We start from the raw sequence: 20,778 nt of genomic DNA, 5'->3' as shown, positions 1-20,778 counted from the left end.
ACTTCACAAAAGAGAGCTCAGTTAAGTGTCGCTGTCTGTGAGACACGACTCTCTGTCCGTGTGCGCAACGAACACAGCGCGCGAGTAACAGCTTCTCAGTTGAGCTTTTCCGCGTCTTGTGTTTGAATGCTTTAAACTCTTTTTAATGTTTAAATCGACAAGTGGCAAGGCTTAAAAACACGTGAAAATGGTAAGCTTTTGTGACCACAAGCAGCAGTGGCCTGTCAACTGTCCTGAGCGTCTTTTTAGGCTGGCCTCAGCCAGACGGTTGAGATTGCCAGGGGCACCCCCTCAGCCGTGTGCCCCTATAATCGTCACCACCTTTCACCCCACTAGCACAAAAGGAAAAAGAAACTGAAAAGCCTGCAATTGCCTTTATGAAAATTAAACTATTCTATACATGTTCATTTCACATTTTAAATAAATATACCAAGTTATTTATTTATAGTTCATTGTATTTAACATGCAAATGTCATAATCTACAGAAATAATACACATTTCATATCTATTTTATGTTACTTGAAATAACCATACTAAAATGGTATTACTTTTTGTGTCATTTAATTTATATTTAACTATATATGTACCTTTAATGAAGCAACCAATTAGAGTACAAACAATAAATAAAAAAAAATAAAACCGGAAGGTGTTCAGGATGAACAGAACTTTGACACTAATATTGTTGTGATATGCATACCAAAAATAAATAAATAAATAAATAAATAAGGGATACCCTCCACCCTTGTGCCTAGGTTTGACACTTAAAAAGTCCCGTCACCTTTTGTAGATTCAGCAGGTTGAATCAGTATTTTTAGCATGTACAAAGCACATTTATTAATCCCTTAGTTCAGGAGCTCATTATATTATATTCATTAATAATTCAACCTGAATAATATGATGAACTAAGTTGCACAAGCTTTGAAATTTTTTTGGGGTGGAGCTTCAAAGGACGTCTCATTGCAGCAGTCGGTACTATCCCCACAGCTCAAATAAAGGTTTCACACAAAACACATCTTTGTGACATGACGTTTTCATGCTGGAACGAGCTATTAGACAGTGTCCATAAGGGGATGCACATGGTCAGCAAATGGCCTAATGTGTGCCAAAAATAAATAAATAAATAAAAAATTCCAACCTGGTCTCATAAACATATGTACCGTTTTTACGTACCTTACTGCATGTCTTGCTGCAGTTTCAAAGAGAAATGTCCACTGAGCGCTAAAACACTGACATGTTTTTATTATGTAAAAAAGGGTACGTATTGCTGTGTTTTTGTTATGTTGCTTCTGGTACATATTGCGGCCATTCAGAATTCAAATATCTGGGGACTGTCGCTCAAAGTAATGCTGTATCATGTTGGAAATATTCCCTACACCAAACCCAAACCTAAGCTTACCCGATAGTTTTAACAAATGCAAAACTGATATAAAAACAAATTTGTTGATGCAACTGTGCCATTTTAACTTCCTTATGTGCAGATTCGAACTGCTTTGTCAAACCGTGGTTACACAGGATTCAATCCAGAGCTCCTCGCCTCTCAAGTACGTCTCCATACTCCGTGAACTACCAAACAAACCTGCCCATAGACATGAAGCTGGATATGTGTGATACTATCATTCAAAAGCATCAGTTTTCGTATTTTTTTTTTTACCAGCAGCAGCCCTAACCATTAAGAAAATAAATAAATAAATGAAAACAGTGTGACTAAATTTTGTGGTTAACAGTAAATTTTGACCCTACCATCTGTATTGCATGTTATATCATGATTCATCAAACAAAGAGATGTTTTTTTGTGTTTTTCTCAATCGTCTAATGTCCGGTTTGGCAAGCATATTCCCACTGTAGTCTCAGCCTCCTGTTCTTAGCTGACAGAGGAATCTGCTGCTTGCCTGCTGCTATAGCCAAACACGTAAAGGTTCAAGGTGTACGTTCAGAGATCCTTTTTTTTGGAATAGTACTCTTGTACATTGTCATTTTAGTTATTGCCACCTTCCTGAAAGCTTGAACCATTCTAGCCATTCTCCTCCAAACCCTCTCATTAACAAGGTAATTTCTCCAGCAACTGCTGCACATCTAAAGGTTTGTTGTTGTTGTTTTTTTCAAAACTCTAGAGAATGTTGTGTCTGACAATCCCAGGAAATCGGCAGTTTCTGAAATGCATTTTGAGATATATTTAGTGGCGTGAAGAAGTTTGAAATGAAATTGAAAGTCTGGGATTCAATATATAACTTCAAGGTGAAAAAGTTATGGTTTTAAAAAAAGGGGAACTTTTTTTTAGACTTTACATAAGAGATAAGGAAATAGTCATACATAAATACATGCATACAGGGTGCGATTTGCCGGGGGGGGGGGGGTGCGTGGGATTTCCCCCCTTTCTGGTCAATGTAACCCTGGCTCTGTTTAATTATTTTTATTTTAAATTTATCCCCCCTCAAAGTGATCCGTGCTACTACACTATTGGCACTACACTATTACACTATCACGGATCCGTGGTTTGGCTAATGGCTAAATGGCTAAATTAAATTGCAGTATGTGAGCATAGGGAGGCAATACAATACGATGCACTTACGTCATAAATATGCTAATTAGCACATGACGTCATATAGTTCATGTTCTCAAGATTTATTTTTATGAATTAAAATGTTTCAAAACATCCCCACCTGTTTTCTTTTTCACAAATCACCCCCTACATACATACACACACACACACACACACACACACACACACACGCGCGCACACACACATGACTATTCCCTTTTCTAGGCCACTTATCAAATAAGCACATTTGGTAATATGCAAACTTCTTGGCACTAAAGGTCAGATTTTGTTACTTCTATCAAAGTTATTTGGAACATTTTCAAATGATGCTGGTATTGCACATACTTGTAATGTCCTTGTAATGTCCTTCTCAGCTTGAGTGTTATTGTCAAGGACACACAAAGCCTTAAAAATACTATAGAAATTCTTAAAATTCATTTAATATTTTTCTCAAATTGTTATGCCACCAAGGTAAGACTAAAAAGGTAAAAAGGCCTGTTTTGGATAGATGGGTGGATATAATAACATGTTCATTAAAAAGAAAAGTGTGACAACTAGTCCTGGCCACTAATATAAATATATATGCTGTGAAAAAGCAATGAGTTGGATTAATTACAGTACGTGATCATAGGTGCCAGTTCCCCATTTGCACTCTATAAGTAGATCTCAATTATCTGTGAAACAAGACTGGATTTCAGATGTTAGGTTAAAGAGGTCCACCCACTGAGATAGACAATGAGGGTAACAAATACTGATTTGCCGTGACTGCCTCTTTTCAACATCTTTCTGTTTCTCGAATAGTCCAATATAAATTAAATTGGTTAGCTTTTCCAATTAAAGAGTGGAAGGGAGCCTGCATTGTTTCTTCACCAAGACCATTTCTTCAGGCTGAAGCATTCATTGTGATTAATTCACAACAAAACAGGATGCTATCTCCACAGCCTTCACTCGTAACTGCTCTGAGAGATAAAGCTGTCTCTGTCACTAACAGACTGACTGCAGTGTCTTTTGTGCATCTAGCTAACAAAAGAAGAGGGCAACTAAAACACAAAGAGAATTCATGTGTCTCTAACCTGTTTTCTACTGATCAGGAAATGGTGATCCCGTTTCCCATTCTAGCATTGAACATCATGCTTTTTATTTTGATATGGTCTTTGCACTAAATGGGCTTTTTTTATACCTGTCATCCTGCTTCAACAGTGGCTCTGAGTCAAAAATGCAAGGATGGTCCCATATTACACATGATTTTGAAAAGGGCAATTTGAAGAACTATAGCATGATGGGTGGTTAGCTTCTGAAAGTTAACAGGGGATGAACGATGACAAAAAAAAAAAATCTAGATTGCAATAAACACTACTATAACAAAGCACTATATATTAAGCTACCAAGATTCATAACTTTCCTATTTCTCCCCAATTGGCTGACTCATTGCATCCCTGGCAAAATGTTTCATTACGATGATGTCACAATAATAACAACAATACTTTAAAGATGCAGACATGGCTGTTGTAACATTTGAGATATTTTCAGTTGCAAGTTAATCTATATTCCTTAATCTTTCAGTCCAGTGTCCAAGCTAAATTTAGCACACTATCATGCATTTCAAGACTATAGGATAAAAAAGCAGCTATCTGTAAACCATCACTATTATGTACACCCAGTTAAGCCTTTGGACTTTGTTTGAGATAAAAAAAAAATAATAATCATAAAAAATTACTAGTTTAATTTGAGTTGATAGTCAGGAGCTTTATCAGCGATCTAAATGCGATGGGATATCTCACCTAAATTAACAAATAAATAAATAAAAATGCTGAACCTGGAAAATCTTCATCGATCAAGTCATTATGATTCCAACTAAGCAAACTGTGCAGCAAAAAAATAAATAAAAAATAAATAAAACGGAAATAAACTAAATCACAATGAAACTTATTGTTATAGTCTGTATCCAGAACACCTGAGAAGAGATAATGCTGACCTTCAGAGGACCTCAGATGATGCTAACCCTGAATCAACAAATAGAACTAACAAATATTGCTACAAGTGTGACTGCATCATATAATAATTATTAATTATTAATAATATTAATTATGTTCATCGTCTGGCTGACTAGTTCTTGTATAAATTTTTCTAAAAATCCTGTCATACATGCACAAACTGACAGCCACCACTTATAAGCTACTACTAAATATTCTAGAAACATAATTTTCTGTAAAGCTGCTTTGTAACTATTTGAATTGTAAAAAGCACTATACAAATAAACTTGAATTGAATTATTGAGCAGAAAACATTAAATATATGCATCAAAAGTAAATTACATACCATCTTCCGTGGGAACATAAATGTTTAAGTACAGGCAGTCTTCACTTTGATCTTGTACGTAGGTTACAACGGTATCCAAGTTGGCGGTGAACCATACAGGTAACATATCATTGAGTAAAAAACGATCTTCCAGAAACTGAGGACAAACAGGAGCAAACTGTGTGGCATTTTGAATCCCTGGCCACGACATGGGGGGCTCGGGGGGCTGAAACCTTCTCTCCCCAGTGGGTGGGAGGGCATAGGGAATCCCCAGGTACTGTTCCACAGGCCCTAGAATCTCATTGGGCAGAGCCGTTTTCAAGCCTCTTAGCTTGCCATAGTTTGTCGTGACAATAGGGTGCTGCTGGGCCTGTGCAATGGCCAGCCAAGCACCCACAAGTACAATCCAGGTAAAAAGGCGTAGAGTAGCCAGTGGATGAACCGTGGTGAAAGGTATCCATGGAGTTCCTTTGAGCCGTGACATGGTCTAACTGTCGTTAGCAGAGTTGGTTGAATTCAGAGTTCTACACTCCTTCCACAGCCAAGGAGAAACCCCGCCCTCAGGATGGAATGGACAGATGATTGACACCACGCCCACCAATCAGATCAGCGATCAAGTCATTCCCCCATGCCATGAAGGCGATTTTGGACCTCAGCTGTATTTTTGTTGTTCTTTAACTGCTATCCTTTTGACAAGAAACTGGAAATGTGGTCCCCTTGAGCCGTCCTCTGGTAAAACTACGCCCTCATTTCAAGTCTTCCTTTATTGGTTTGCCTGTGGGAAAGAAAGAACAGCCTATAAATTTACATTTATTGTCACAAAAAAATAAATAAAACGGAATTCCATTTCCTTCATTATTTTGCATGCTTTGCATTAAACATCAGAGATGTCAAGGTTGCATGCAAGAGAAAACATACAATAATAGACTCAAATAGCAAATAAATGTTAACGCATAAACATTATTATAGTCTAGATCCAAACAATAGCTATTTTGAAATATGATTCTATGTTTCCATTGACTGGGCCACAATTTATAAGCAGTCTGGTAAATTGATAGGTTCAAATAACTGTGTGTGTTGCACTGTAGCGTATACACAAAATATTGTGTAGTATATCCATTTATGAAGTTGTACTATAATAACAGCAACATTCACAAATGCCTACTGAACAAGTGGGAACCCAGTGTGCCTTTATAACCACAAACAATCTGGATTTTATGTTTCTAAACGAAACATGGCTTGAAGACAGCTGCAATGCAACAGTCCATAATGAAGCAGCCCCTCCTAACTTCACTTACATGAGTGTCTGCAGGACTGTTAGGAGAGGTGGGGGTGTAGCTGCTATATTTAAAGATGTCTATCAATGCAAGCAAGTGTCATTTGGTCAGTACTTGTCTTTTGAATATCTAGGGATTGTGCTGAAAGGTGCTCCACGCATTCTGTTTATTATTATTTACAGGCCTCCAAAATACTCTCCAGCCTTTGTTGAAGAGGTCACAGAAATGTTATCAATGATTTCCTCAGAGTTTTCCTATTGCAGGGGATTTTAATATTCACATAGATAATTCTGAAAACAAAACTACAGAATAAATGATAACGGTTTTAAACACTTTTGACTTGACTCAGCATGTGCATGGACCCACACACAAAGGTGGACACACTCTAGACTTAATCATCAGTAGGGGTCTAAACATTTCATCCATTGTTATTAAGGACATAGCACTATCTGATCACTTCTGTATTTTCTTTGATATTTTGATGTCTGCTACAACTGAATCTAGATCGGTCTCTGTCAGAAGGAGATGCATTAACGAGAACACAAGTGTACTATTTATGGAGGCTATATCTTTAACACCAAGCATTTCTGCAGACTATGTTGATACTCTCCTTGATTCATTCAACTCAAAAGTTAAGAATGTTATTGATGATATTGCTCCAATAATAATCAGTAAGAAAACAAACAGACAGAAATCAGTTTGGAGAAGATCAACAGCAGTTCAGACTATGAAAAGACAATGCAGAAAAGCAGAGCGGATGTGGCGGAAGACAAAACTTTAAATTCACTATAGCATCTACAAAGACAGCCTTCATGCTTTTAATGTGAAACTAGCCACAGCTAGACAGAATTTCTTCTCAAACCTTATAAACAGTAACTTAAATAACACTCGTACTCTTTTTGCCACTGTTGAGAGACTGACAAACACCCCAAGTCAGATTCCCAGTGAAATGCTCTCAGACAGCAAATGCAATGAGTTTGCATCCTTCTTTTCTGAGAAGATCATCAATATCAGGAAGGCGATTAGCACATCCTCAAATAATGCAGAGGTCAGACAGATTAGGACACTATATCAAAAAGATACTATGTCTATTTTTGAAGCAATTGATAGCAAAATTCTGGAAGACATAGTGCAGCACCTAAAATCGTCAACCTGCTATCTTGACACACTTCCCACATCTTTTTTCAAAAGTGTCACGCCTCATTTCTTTCTGGGACATTCCAAACTCCTTAAAAAATGCAGTTGTTAAGCCCCTCCTGAAAAAGAGCAATCTTGATAACACCATTTTGAGCAATTTTAGACCAATATCTAATCTTCCTTTTATAGGTAAAGGTAAAATGTGCCAGAACTTTCTTCAGTTAAACAAGGAAAAAACTGAAGTCATTGCATTTGGAAACAAAGATGAAGTGTTCAAGGTGAATGCATACCTTAACTCTAGGGGTCAAACAACTAAAAATCAAGTCAGGAATCTTGGTGTGATTCTGGAGACAGACCTTAATTTCAATAGTCATGTCAAAGCAGTAACTAAATCAGCATACTATCATTTAAAAAACATTGCAAGAATTAGATCTTTTGTTTCCAGCCAAGACTTGGAGAAACTTTTTCATGCCTTCATCACCAGCAGGGTGGACTATTGTAATGGGCTCCTCACCGGCCTTCCCAAAAAGACCATTAGACAGCTGCAGCTCATCCAGAACGCTGCTGCCAGGATTCTGACTAGAACCAGAAAATCTGAGCATATCACACCAGTCCTCAGGTCCTTACACTGGCTTCCAGTTACATTTAGGATTGATTTTAAAGTACTTTTACTCGTATATAAGTCACTAAATGACCTAGGACCGAAATATATTTCAGATATGCTCACTGAATATAAGCCTAACAGACCACTCAGATCATTAGGATCGAGTCAGAAATACCAAGGGTTCACACAAAACAAGGGGAGTCCTCCTTTAGTTACTATGCCGCCCGCAGTTGGAATCAGCTTCCAGAAGAGATCAGATGTGCTAAAACACTAGTCACATTTAAATCTAGACCTAAAACTCATCTGTTTAGCTGTGCATTTATTGAATGAGCACTGTGCAATGTCCGAACTGATTGCAATATATATTTTCACTGTTTTTTATTTTTTTTTTTTAATGTAAAATCATTTTCTAACTGTTTTAAATTAATTTTAAATAAGTACAGTTTTAATAATTTAAAAAGTTTTAAAATTGCTTGTTTTATTCTTGTTCATTATTATTTTACTTTCTTTTATGTAAAGCACTTTGAATTACCATTGTGTACGAAATGTGCTATATAAATAAACTTGCCTTGCCTAAATAGGGCTGCTTAGAACATATTGATCAATTTACCTGGAAACTGTGTCTCTATGACTGAATCAGGCTCTATATGAACGGTTAGGCTGTTTTAGAACAGCAATTGAGTTCAGTCTATACGTTCTCTATTCTCTTTCTCATCACTTAGTGTAGAAATGACCGGTCTAAGACTTTGAAGTGTTTTGATGTCTTGGTCCAATAATGAAAGCTTTTAGTTGTCATTTTGATGTTCCATTATTCTTCACATTTGAATTTATGTATTTGGCAGGCACTTTTATCTAAATGAAATTTACACTTCATTCAAGCTATACATTTATTCTTTTCATGCATGCCCTGGTATTCCAACCCATGACTTCCATAAACTTTGTATCTACTGGAGCTACAGGAATACTCTTCATAGTCATCATAAATAATAGCCTGAGATGTGAAGACAATGAGCACAATCAGAAATCATACACTGTTAATTATTTCACTGTAAATTTACAATAAATAGCAGGTTAATAATTGCATGACTTTCACAGCAAGTTACCGTATCATTTTTACAGTAAATAATTGTGAAATGACAGCTGTTTACTGTGACTTCACAATAACTATGCCGTCATATTACTGTGATTTAGCAGTAAGCTGCTGTATAATTACAGTATTTTACTGTGCAATTACAGTTAGTCTATCATATTACTGTAATTTAACAGTAAGGTGCTGTAGAATTACTGTATTTAACCATGTCTATACTGTGATTTAGCATAAATGATGGACCAAACAAAACTGATGAAAACAATGGTTTAACTTTTATTTTTTTTAGAAGAAAAATACATTTTAATAACAGGAATAAACACTGTGTAACATGAATGAACACTGGGTAACATGAATGTCTGTCAATATGTGTGTGAATGTGTTTACTGTGTTTACCATTATGTGATAATGGTACTTGAAAAATACAATTTAATAACAGGAATAAACACTGGGTAACAGGGATGAACACTGGGTAACAGGAATGTGTGTCTATGTGTGTGCACTGTGCATGTGTTTACTATGTGATAATGGTACTTCACAACGTAGGAGCTGAAAAGAGAAAGAAGGAGAGAGAGAAGAGAGAGTGAGAGAGGGAAGAAAAGACAAAAAGGTGGGAAAAGAGAGGGTTGCAGGTGTCTCACTCCTTCCCTTGCAGCAGGCACCTGCATAGTATGGATTCTGTCCACTATCTACAAAAGATAAGAAAGACAAAAAGTTTAAGTTACTTTGTGGTGCAAGTACCTGCAAGTATGGTACTCGCATTGTAAAACTAATCCTAAAATGTGTACAATTTAAGAAATTACAATTGTAAAACTCATGATAAATCATGTGAATAGTACTATATCAATTAATATTAAATCAACAAACCAGAGGACTCTGAAAGTAACATGATTGAGGTTAAGCAAAAATTACATGACATGCGTACATAGTAATGCAACTCAGTAAGCCAGTAATGTGATGTAAATTTACACTTAAAACTATTATAAAGTTTTATTCTAACATATCAATAACCTATAACATTGAAAAGGCATGTTTAATTCAAATAAACGTAAGAACAATGAATTTTACACATTTTGCAGCCTGTCTAAACTCGTAGAACAGATTAAAGGGATAGTTTACCCAAAAACCCACCCTCATTCCAAACACGTTAGCCCTTCGTTCATCTTTGGAACACAAATTAAGACATTTTCTGACTCCTCCATGGACAGCAATTTTATTACCACTTTCAAGGCCCAGAAAGGTAGTGAAGATTGTTAAAATAGTCCATGTGACTACAGTGGTTCAACCTTAATGTTATGAAGCGATGCAAAAATACTTAATAGTGCGGAACGCACAAAAAGTATTCTCGTCGCATCATAGCAATAAGGTTGAACCACTGTAGTCACATGGACTATTTTAACAATGTTTTTACTACCTTTCTGGGGCTTGAAAGCGGTTATAACATTGCAGTCTATAAGCGGGATCAGAAAGCTCTCGGACTTCTTAAAATTATCTTAATTTGTGTTGAACAAAATAGTTTGGAACATCATGAGGGAGTGTAATTAATGAGAGACTTTACATTTGTGAGTGAACTAACCCTTTAATAGCTTAAGTAAACATCTTACTGTTTAACTAATTCTAGCTTAAAACAAAGACAGTGTTTCTTTAGTCTGTTCTGAAGTTGGAACACAACTTACATTAGACTGACATCCATTTAAAGTCAATGAGCTTCCTGATCAGTGTACAGACTTGCTGGTTTATGTGTCCTCTCTGCCTCTTTGATTTTGTACCTGTCTCTGGGTTGATGCCCAAGAAGCACATATAAACAAAAAGACAGAGAAGAAAGATGTTAGTTTAATTCAAGTGGGATTAAAAAGGTTTCAGTTCCTAGTCATCACCTTCAGTGGGTCACTGCTGTTGCAGTACTGAGCAAAACTAAAGTTAGCTCAGTTTTAACAAGGTAACATTACTTGGATTCAATTAAACAACAACCATTTAAATAACTTAACAGCAACTGAAAAACATTTACATCACAAACACACAGTCAAGAATAGTAACACTGCAACAAAGTAAGTTAGATGTGTGTGATTTGTTAATCACACACATTCCACTCATTCAACAAGGAGGAACGACTGATGTTGCCAGTGAGCAGTCAACCAGAGCTATATTACAAAAGTTCATTTTTCTATAGAGACAGGAATAAAATAAAGGACCTATATATATATATATATATATATATATATATATAACATATTAATAGATTGATTGAATAAAGGCCAAAGATAAGAAACGTTTCGTATTACCCCAAACAAATTATATTTTAACTTGAACCACTAAAGAGACATCAGAGCCAGTGGCAAATGTCAGAAGATCTAGCCGAGGTGAGGCTGCTCTTGGCGGATACATGATGACGGAGCTCCCGCTGATGGCATGGAGCTCATCTCCGAGATCGGCGAAACACATTTTTTAAATAGACGCTGTCATTATAAATAAACCGCATATTTGAGTTTAAAACAACTACATTCTCGCCTGAAATATTTTTAAAACTACATTTCATGACACAATAACAGTAATATTTAGAAAATTATCCGAATAAAAATGGCGGTTGAAAATGCTGCGTGAACTCAGCTGGCAGAAGCCCCCCCATGACCAATAGACACGAATTCGCGTCAAAATGGACTAGACGCGGTAGACGCGAATTTGACGCTCTATTCGCGTTTGGTGTGAACACAGCACTAGAATTATTACCCGTTCACAGACAAAATGGCTCCTAATATCTCCAGATGTCGACCTGTTTTACTTTAGAATAGCACAGCTAACGAAGCTCCACTAATTCAGTGATAAAAACATTTATTTTCCTATATCCTTTTTATAATAAAATGCACTTTATTTTTTCTGTTGACGAGACAGACAACGGCTGCTCCGTTTCACACACACGGCAGAAAAATATGGACGACGCCCAGCTAGCTAACATTACTAATTTGAGATTAATTTATTCCACCTTTGCACAAATCCACAACACTATAATGTATCTAGTTAATCATAACTGTCATAATACACACATAAAGGGCGCAGCTTACCTTATAACTTTATTTCCCGGTGGTAGAAAAATGCTGTGGGAAAAGAGAGAGTGCTGTTAGAGTAACGAACGTTAACTAAGAAAAGCATTAAGCAAAGCTAAAGTTCAATTTTGACGGTGTAGTTAACGTGAAGCCTCACAGTTAATAACTTAATACGGTACTACTAGCTATACACTTATTAACACAACCAACGTCTGATCATTCAAATTTGCACGCTCAAACCTAGACGCGAGTCTGCTCCATACAGTCTATGGTCTGCTCCAGCTAAGTTACAAAAACATGAAACAGAACTTAAAGGATCACTTCACCCACTTGCATTTAGCTTTGTATTGTTAGAAACCCAGTCATATATTATAATGATCATGGATTTTTCCTTTGTTTTTCCCTGAGATGGGAGAAATAAGGATTTAATTGTTTTACTTCCTGCTTATTACGACTTAAAAATCGTCATTTTGCGTCATAATAAGCAGGAAGTCAAAATTCATTGAAAAGTGTAGAGACTACAGACACTAGCTTATTATTATTCCAGGGGGTGGGACCCACTCACCCTACAGGCCTATTACAGATCAGTGGGTGGGACTAAACTTACAGAAACGAAAATAAAAATCCGCCATCTTGTTTGGAAGCTATGTAGCTAAGCTAACAAGCGCTTGGAGTCAGATTTACGAGAATGGCTGGAGGAACAACTCATGATACGGAAGAAGAGGATTTTCAAAGTCTGTTGCTCGAAACAGATGTTCGTGGCTATCTATACGAGCCACAATATAGCACAGAGGAGGAACAGGAGGCGGCAGCTGCAGCCGAGGCCGGAGACCTGCCTGTCGCGTCCGAGGAGCCCGGCCGTGCTCGAGCTGGTGCGGACTGGTGGTGCCTGTGCTCTCGTTGTGCGCCTACGGACACAGAGCTCGAGTCCGTCTGCTAAAAGAATTTGAAAGATGCCAATTTCTCCTCGAAGAAATGTCTGAGGCAGACAAGGACACGGATGTTTGCGTTGTGAACCATCCTAGTTTCACCCCACATATGGACAGAGGCGTCCTGGAGACATATTTCAGAATTCCGAAGGTAAACTGGAAACGCCAGCCGAAGCCTGCAGGGACAAATGGACGTCTAACTGTAAAATAAGTGTTTCAATTTAATTTATTATTCATTTCGTGAAATGTATACAATTTCTTCAAGCATTATTATCACGAAATGATTCCCGGTTAATAAGTTACGTAACGTCAACTGTAAACTGTTTGTGCAGTACCTTTTTTAATGCACAAAAAGCTTACTGTGGCATTGTTTACTACTGTGGCACGTAAATACCATACATCGCTAACTGTGTCCTCAATGTCTTGTAGACAATATCGCCTAACAGCGGTGTTCTGGATTAGTGGGAGTGGCTTGTGGAGCTGTGCAAATGTGTTGCATTGTGGGAGTTGTGGTTTTCCATACAAATGAGCCCTAAAGTTACTTTCTGTAATAACTCGGTCAAAAAGGCACCAAATTCGAAAGTTTTAATAGATTTCGACTACATATATGACCCACTTTCAATGAAGATCAATGTTCCCACGGGTGAAATGCTCCTTTAACTAACGCTAATTTGGTTCATACTTTTAAATAACATGAAATTTCATATTAAAAACAGTCATCAAATTGACAAAGTTTGAAATTAAACACTTACCGCACTGAATCCATCGAGTGAGACCATGAAGGAAATCAGGCCAGGGAGCTCCGGGGGAGCTCAGATGACGCAGTTGCAGCGCGAAAATGACGGAATTCACAGTAGTTTCTTGTAAAAGCCCCGCGCCTGCATTATTTTCACAGTAAAAGTCTAAATACGGTATTATATTGTGAAATATCACAGTTAAAGCCTGTGAAGTGGTAATAATGTAATTACCTGTGAAATATTACAGTTATATATTGTGAAATCCTGGAAATATTTTACAGTGTAGAAATCAGGGTCTGGCCAAGTCATCTACATAAATTAAAACAATTGTCTATTATTATTTGACTCAAGTCTGTTGTTCATTTTGGAACTTTAGCAATATGAAATCTTTCATGTAATTACAAAAGAATGAATACCCTAAAAACACAGTCGTTTGAGACTCATCTTGTTTTCCAGGACAATAGTCTGGAATAAATCAAATGCATTCAAAGGAAATTTCCTTGGATACATATACTGGAGTAGACATGAATACAAATATGCCTTTCATTTAAATACATGTGAATTGTAAAATGGAATGTCTGGTCCACATGATAATCTTTACACCTGAATGAACAAACAAAAGAAGCGCACAAAGCTGAGAGCAGATTATGCCCAAGAAATGCTACCCTGTGTGTAAATTTGAATAATGAATACGCCATTGATTTCATCCACATACAGAAGAAGAGTAGGAAGAGAGGGGGTGTGAAAACAAGAAACTTGGAGACCCTCATCAGTTGGTGTTTTTGATACTCTTGACATTTAGCACAGTCATACAACACAAAATGTAGCGCTGATTTGTTTAACTTCATATACAGTTCAAGATCTTCACATGGATTGTTCATGCACTTTTGCCTCAAATGACTGAATTAAGCTCGCTGGAGCCTCTGGAGGGAAACTTTAATGACTTGAGTCCTGAGTAAATCTAAAAGTGATGAACTCCTTCGTTCACTCTGATCCCTCCATTAATAACTCTGTCAGTGAAAGTGAAGCGAAGTTTCCTATGAGACTGTTCCTGGATAGGTAGCTCTTATTTAAAGAGTAATCTAAGCCAAAAGAGTGCCATTCTTTCAACATCTTCAAAATATGGTGTATTTAACAGATGTCACACCAAGCAATATCTACACTATATTTTTAAAGCCTGTCTAAATAATTATTCAAGAATCTACGATTGATTGACATAACTTCCTCATATCACAAAGCAATTTCAGCTGAGATCAGATGGTAGATAGCGTAACCCATTGAAAGTTAATTATGCGAACAAAGCAGTGATGATATAATAGACTCATTGAGACCATTACATTAACTTAAATTGGTGTTGAGCAATGCTAAATTACAAAAAAAGATTTGGGTTATCTTCACTTTTCCACTTCATAACAGAACACTTTACAACAGCAGGATATGATAAGCACTGCCAGTCACAAGAGAAAACAAGAAAGCACAAGAAAACAAACAACACGGAAGCATTATTTCAAGTATACAATGCAGAAAACAGTAAATGACAATAAAATATTATTCTGCTAAATATTTACTGGGAGCTTGTAACATCTGAAAGGTGATATTCCTCTAAGAGAGCATCTAATGAAGGAGTACGACTTTAATAAGGCTTGAGTCCCAGTACATATGACATGATTTAAAAGATCTTAATTGTTGGTCTCAGAAAGACCCACACAGTGACACTCTGGGGTTTTAAGTCAGCTTCTTCTTCTTCTTTTTCTTATTATTATTATTAAAACCATTATTTTACCCATATATTAAGACATACTCTGTGTGCAATACATACAAAAGAGAAAGAGAGAAAATATGTTCTCTTAAAATAAAACATTTAAATGGACTTGGTAAACAATTAAGACAGCAGTATCCATCAACATGCCTTTGCTGATCTAAGAGGTACTGTAGGCCAACTGATTTTTAAGCTTTCATCAGTTTTCACTTTGCAGTTTATCATTATATATTATGACATTGAGATGGGCATTTCAGAAAATCGTTCACGTACATATTTGTACTCTAAAGCAGATGGGCCTGAATGTCTGGCCGGCAATTTAATTTCCAACGCAGACAAAAAGCAATGTAACATCCACCAGTTTGCATGCACTCTCCATCTAATGTCCAGCTAGACCAGCCAAGAGGGATTTATTCAATAACTTTGCGCCAATATTGCTTCATCCTCAAGCAATGCTTACATTCAAGAAGCCGGTATAAGGAGGCACTTTCTGCCAAATTACCATAATACAACAAAGAAGAACAAAAAATAAAGTTGTCCATTCTGGCTACCAGCCCAAAGAGATAGCTCGCCCAAAATTAAAAATTCTGTAATTTACTCTCCACACGATAAGACAAAACAATATTTGACCCAACTTACTTCCGTTGATTTTCACCAGTAAATATTAATAATGATGATACATATTTTTTAAGATTTTAAGAAACAAATACAAATACAAATATTCTCCCAGTTTTATGTCCTCAATTGATTAATTATAATACATGCTATTTTCTAGTATTACATGCATAAAAACATTTAACGTGAGAATGTGTGTTTCTGTCAGTTACATTTATAAAGGTGATTGGGTGGAATTGCCTTTCTGAATGTACTTCACATTTTTCCTTAAATGCACTTTCGATACACGAGTGAGTAAAAAAAAAAAAAAAAAAGAAGGGAGAAATGAGACCAAAGAGAACAAAAGGAAAGAAAATAGCATTCACTGCCTGTGTGATCACCGAAGATAACTCACACGAATCTCAATGAAGGTGTCGGGTCTCTCTCTGAATTTTGATTATAATAAATGATCTACTTGAAGGAGGCTCAAACAATTGCACTGTTCAAAGAGTGATTCTTGACGAAAGGTGACAATACTGATTCAGTTCCAAGCAACTTACAAAAGACAATGGAATAAGGCTTAGAATCCACTGTTACCTTTGGGTGAACTTTGGATAAATGTTGTGTGATTCCACCGCAAATGCACCTGCTATGACTTATTCAACATGTCGTCTGGGCTGGCAAATCAGCTGGAATTTGTTTTCTCAAGCGGTATTCTTGCCTTCTACCTTTCTGTCAGTTGACTGAGTGTGGACAGGAACCCCAGAAAGCAAAGAGGGAGAATAAAGGGGATGGGGAAGTCAAGGCCTAATGGTCAGAGAGTTTGACTCCTAACCCTAAGGTTGTGGGTTCGAGTCTCGGGCTGGCAAAACCATTGACTGAGGTGCCCTTGAGCAAGGCACCGAACCCCCAACTGCCCGGGTGCATAAATGGCTGCCCACTGCTCTGGGTGTGTTTTCACGTTGTGTGTGTGATCACTTCTGTGTGTGTGTACATTTTGGCTCTATGTCATGTCACTCACTCACACTAAAAATGTATTCAAAGGTGACACCTACAGCTGACCACTAATCCTATGAGCCAGTGAGAGAGAACAAGGGAGAAATTAATACTGAACTCTAAACCTCAGTGATCAAAACCATAGTTAAAGGGTTAGTTCACCCAAAAATGAAAATTAGCCCATAAATTAATCACCCTCAAGTCATCCTAGGTGTATGTGACTTTCTTCTTTCTGGCACTCAGCGGGTGTTGCAGTGCTTCAGTCCAAAAGAAGTTAAATAAAAAGCGCCCATCCATAAAAATAAAAGAAGTGTTTCACACAGCTCCGGTGTGTGAATAAAGGCCTCCTGTAGCGAATTGATGCATTTTGTATACAAAATATCCATATTTATAACGTAATAATCACTTAAATGTAGCTTGCGCCAACAGTTGTACACGGAAGTAGCTTCAGGAGGATGACATATGAGGGCGGCATTGCGCATGTGCAGGTGAGTCTTGTGAAAACCAATGTTTGTTACAGGAGCAAAGGAAGCAAAGTTTCCTTACTTTAGCAAAGGAAAACGAGTCTCCTCTTGGCTTATATCGAAATCCTCTGACATTCTTCTTTACAAATTCTCATTTTGTACTTCTAATTAGTGACCATTGTTTTGTTTTGATCTCTCCACTGCGTATCCGTGTTCATCACTACTGACCGGCGTGTGCACAAAGCTAAACTCATACATCATCTGCCCAGAGCTGCTTTCATGTACAACAGTAAATGCAAGCTAGATTAAAGTGATTATCATGTTTTAAATATAGTTATTTTTTGTTATTTCCACCCGGAGCTGTGTGAGACACTTTTTATTAAGGATGGGCGCTTTTTATTTAACTTCTTTTTGACTGATGCTTTGCAAAATCTGCTGAGTGCCATGAAACAAATTGAAAGATCAAAGACAATTTTTAATATAACTCTGACTGGATTCGTCTGAAAGAAGAAAGTGATATACACATAAGATGACTTGAGGGTGAGTAATATATATGTGTGCGTGTGTGAGACTGCAAACTGAAAAGAAACATAATCACACATTATATAACTTTTTTTTTTCTTTTATCCGGCAATAGTGATTACAATTTTGTTTGCATCTTCCCTACACAAAACATGAAAGGTAGGCCAATTTCCTGTTTATTAAAAAAAATATATATATGAAAAAAAAATATCAAGCTTATGATCAGTCTATAGGCATATCACTAGACCTTATTATGCCACCAAACCCTGCATTAAAGCATTAAGCTTTAAAATGTCCTTTTTTTCCAACACCCTTGTGTCAGAATATACATTTATTATTATTATTATTATTATTATTATTATTATTATTATTATATAAGATGCAATAATCAGTACATTGAATTAGAAAGATATTACAAATATGCATGCAACAGAAGGGGAACAATACCAAGATGATGTACAATACTACATCTACTATTTAATATTACCACAGGAGCTAAAAAATTGCAGAAACCACACTCTTAAAAAAAAAAAAAAGATATATCTTAAATTTTTAATTATATATATATATATATATATATATATATATATATATATATATATATATATATAGGCCTGGAGACACCAAGACAATTGCCCCACATGGTAAACTTCAGGCTATCTTAAATTACAGCACATAATTAAATTATTTAAAAAACATTGTTTGGCAAGTTACAAGTCAACAAATAATATCAAGGACAATGCCAACACAATGGATGAAGTATGTCTGTGCTGGGCATGTATTACACAATTACCTAAATAGCTTACTTCATCAGCAGGTTTTTCAAATTCAGCCCACACTTACATTAGTACAGGCTACAGCTAATGAATGTCTTTATGGATGCATTATAGAGAGACTGAGCTTGTTGGCACCTCAGTTTAGTTTTCTCCACTTAAACCGACACTATAATCTCACGCAGTTGCATTATGACAGAAGTTAAGGTTATAATACTGTACAGTGCAAATGTTCGAGAGGCGGCCCAATTTCCCCTGACCCCGTCCCAAAATACGCACGTATGCAGGAGATGCCCACAGTACCACCTTGTGGCTCACCGTTGTATAAGCGGGACAGTTTGGGTTGAAACAGTGGTCCCCGTGATGAAAGTCTGGACTCGCCGCATCTTTTCATGAGAATAGTGCGTCTGTAACCCTAGAGCCAGGCGAAAGTTAAGTAACAAAATACGCCACGTTAACTAAGTCATCTTCAGTCTGAGCTCACCTTTTAAGTGTCCCATCACATAATTATATATTTTATAGTGTGTTTAAAGTAATAGCATCATATTTCTCAAATCCTGGCCCGAAATTATGGCTCTCGAGAAATGAAATCTCGAAAGATTTATCGCCGCCACAGAGCAAAAGCTTAACGCGCAAATGGATGTCAACCGTAATGAACATACGAGGAAGACAACATCATACATCAACCAACATAGTGTCTCACTGTACCGAGGTTCGGCTAGCCACAGGTAAGTAATACCGAACACTTCTGCCACACGAACCCTCTGGTACAAAAAAATAAATAAATAAATAAATAAAAATTATTTCCCCTCTGCTAAGTAGGTAGCCTACATCATATGAAAGACTAATACATGTAGGCTACTTGCGCTTCATCTTTAAATGTAGATTCTGACACTACTTGTGGAGAGCAGAGTAATAATAATAATAATAATAATAATAATAATAATAATAATTTCGATGACGAAGAAATGTCCACCCAAATTGAATTGCTCAAAAACTACTCAAACAGTTTGTACGGTCAGCCTTTTTCATGCAAATCAGCGCGTGTAGCCAAATTAAAAAACGTTCGTTTTCAGAGAGCGAGAAAGAGGGAGAGACGGGGGAAAAAAACAAGGGATCCAGTTAGAAATAAGCGTGTACGGGGCGTCAGGCAAACATTTCAACTCTGGATAAAGCACTAAATAGAGATACTTTCACTTCCAGCTGCTCGTATGGCTTACCTTTGCGGTATCTGCATTGTACGGCTTCTGTCCTGCCGCCCCGACTTACTGAAGTACGGCGAAATTCATGTGCCACACAAGGGGAAAAAAATCTAACTCCGTTCTGCCCCTCTTAAAATCCAACGTGATGCTGCCGTCCGAAAGAGAGGTGGCACACCGGTTACTGTTCAGAGACGCGGCAACATATCTGATGTAAATTACCCATATAGATTGAGCAATTCATTGAAATCATTGCGGAGGAACAGTGAACTGTACATAATCTGATTGTTTCCATAGAAAGAGGCAGCACTGACTGGAAAAAAAAGAGATTAAAGGGGGAGAGACTGAGGCTGTATCAGGCGACTCTCTCTCTCTCTCTCTCTCTCTCTCTCTCTCTCTCTCTCTCTCTCCCCCCCCATTGGACTGCACTAACTTAAATGTACAATGCCTACAACCAATAGATGTCCACACTCACTATTACCCTTTGACCGACTTATTGGAAGCGCTGAATTAAATATTTAGTGTTGTGGCATGTACATTTATGTTTGTATTGTCTCGTATTTTGTTACTTTCGTCGATGTGGAAAAGTCTGAAATAAAGGAATAATAATAATAATAATAATAATAATAATAATATAGCAGTGGATTGATTGTTTTGGGTTGCAGCTGTATAGTGGATATGATTTAAGCAACAAGTATGAGTGCTGTTGTACTGAATATAAACACGGCAATGTGGTAACGATGACGCACTTGATCATTACACATCAAGAAGTTTGCTTTTTAAACAGCAATTGGTCAGTAAGTTCATATTTTTCTCCTCCGT

General features: G+C 37.0%; 1 protein-coding gene across 1 annotated transcript in view; it reads right to left on the bottom strand.

The window, feature by feature from the left end:
* The window catches only part of LOC132142517 (neuroligin-4, X-linked-like), a 157,670-nt gene extending 137,395 nt beyond the window's left edge, over positions 1–20,275 (bottom strand). Inside the window, exons 1-2 of the mRNA XM_059552449.1 lie at positions 19,978–20,275; positions 4,859–5,612 (exon numbers count right to left, since the gene is read on the bottom strand). Of these exons, the coding sequence (XP_059408432.1) occupies positions 4,859–5,321 (463 nt within the window). The 5' untranslated portion in view covers positions 5,322–5,612; positions 19,978–20,275. The remainder of the gene's footprint in view (positions 1–4,858; positions 5,613–19,977) is intronic.
* Between the last annotated feature and the right edge of the window lie 503 nt (positions 20,276–20,778).

The sequence above is a fragment of the Carassius carassius genome, chromosome 6 (assembly GCF_963082965.1).
Source record: "Carassius carassius chromosome 6, fCarCar2.1, whole genome shotgun sequence".
NCBI lineage: Eukaryota > Metazoa > Chordata > Actinopteri > Cypriniformes > Cyprinidae > Carassius > Carassius carassius.
The sequence above is the reverse complement of the archived record's forward strand: the minus strand, read 5'-3'. Positions and strand labels throughout refer to the sequence as shown.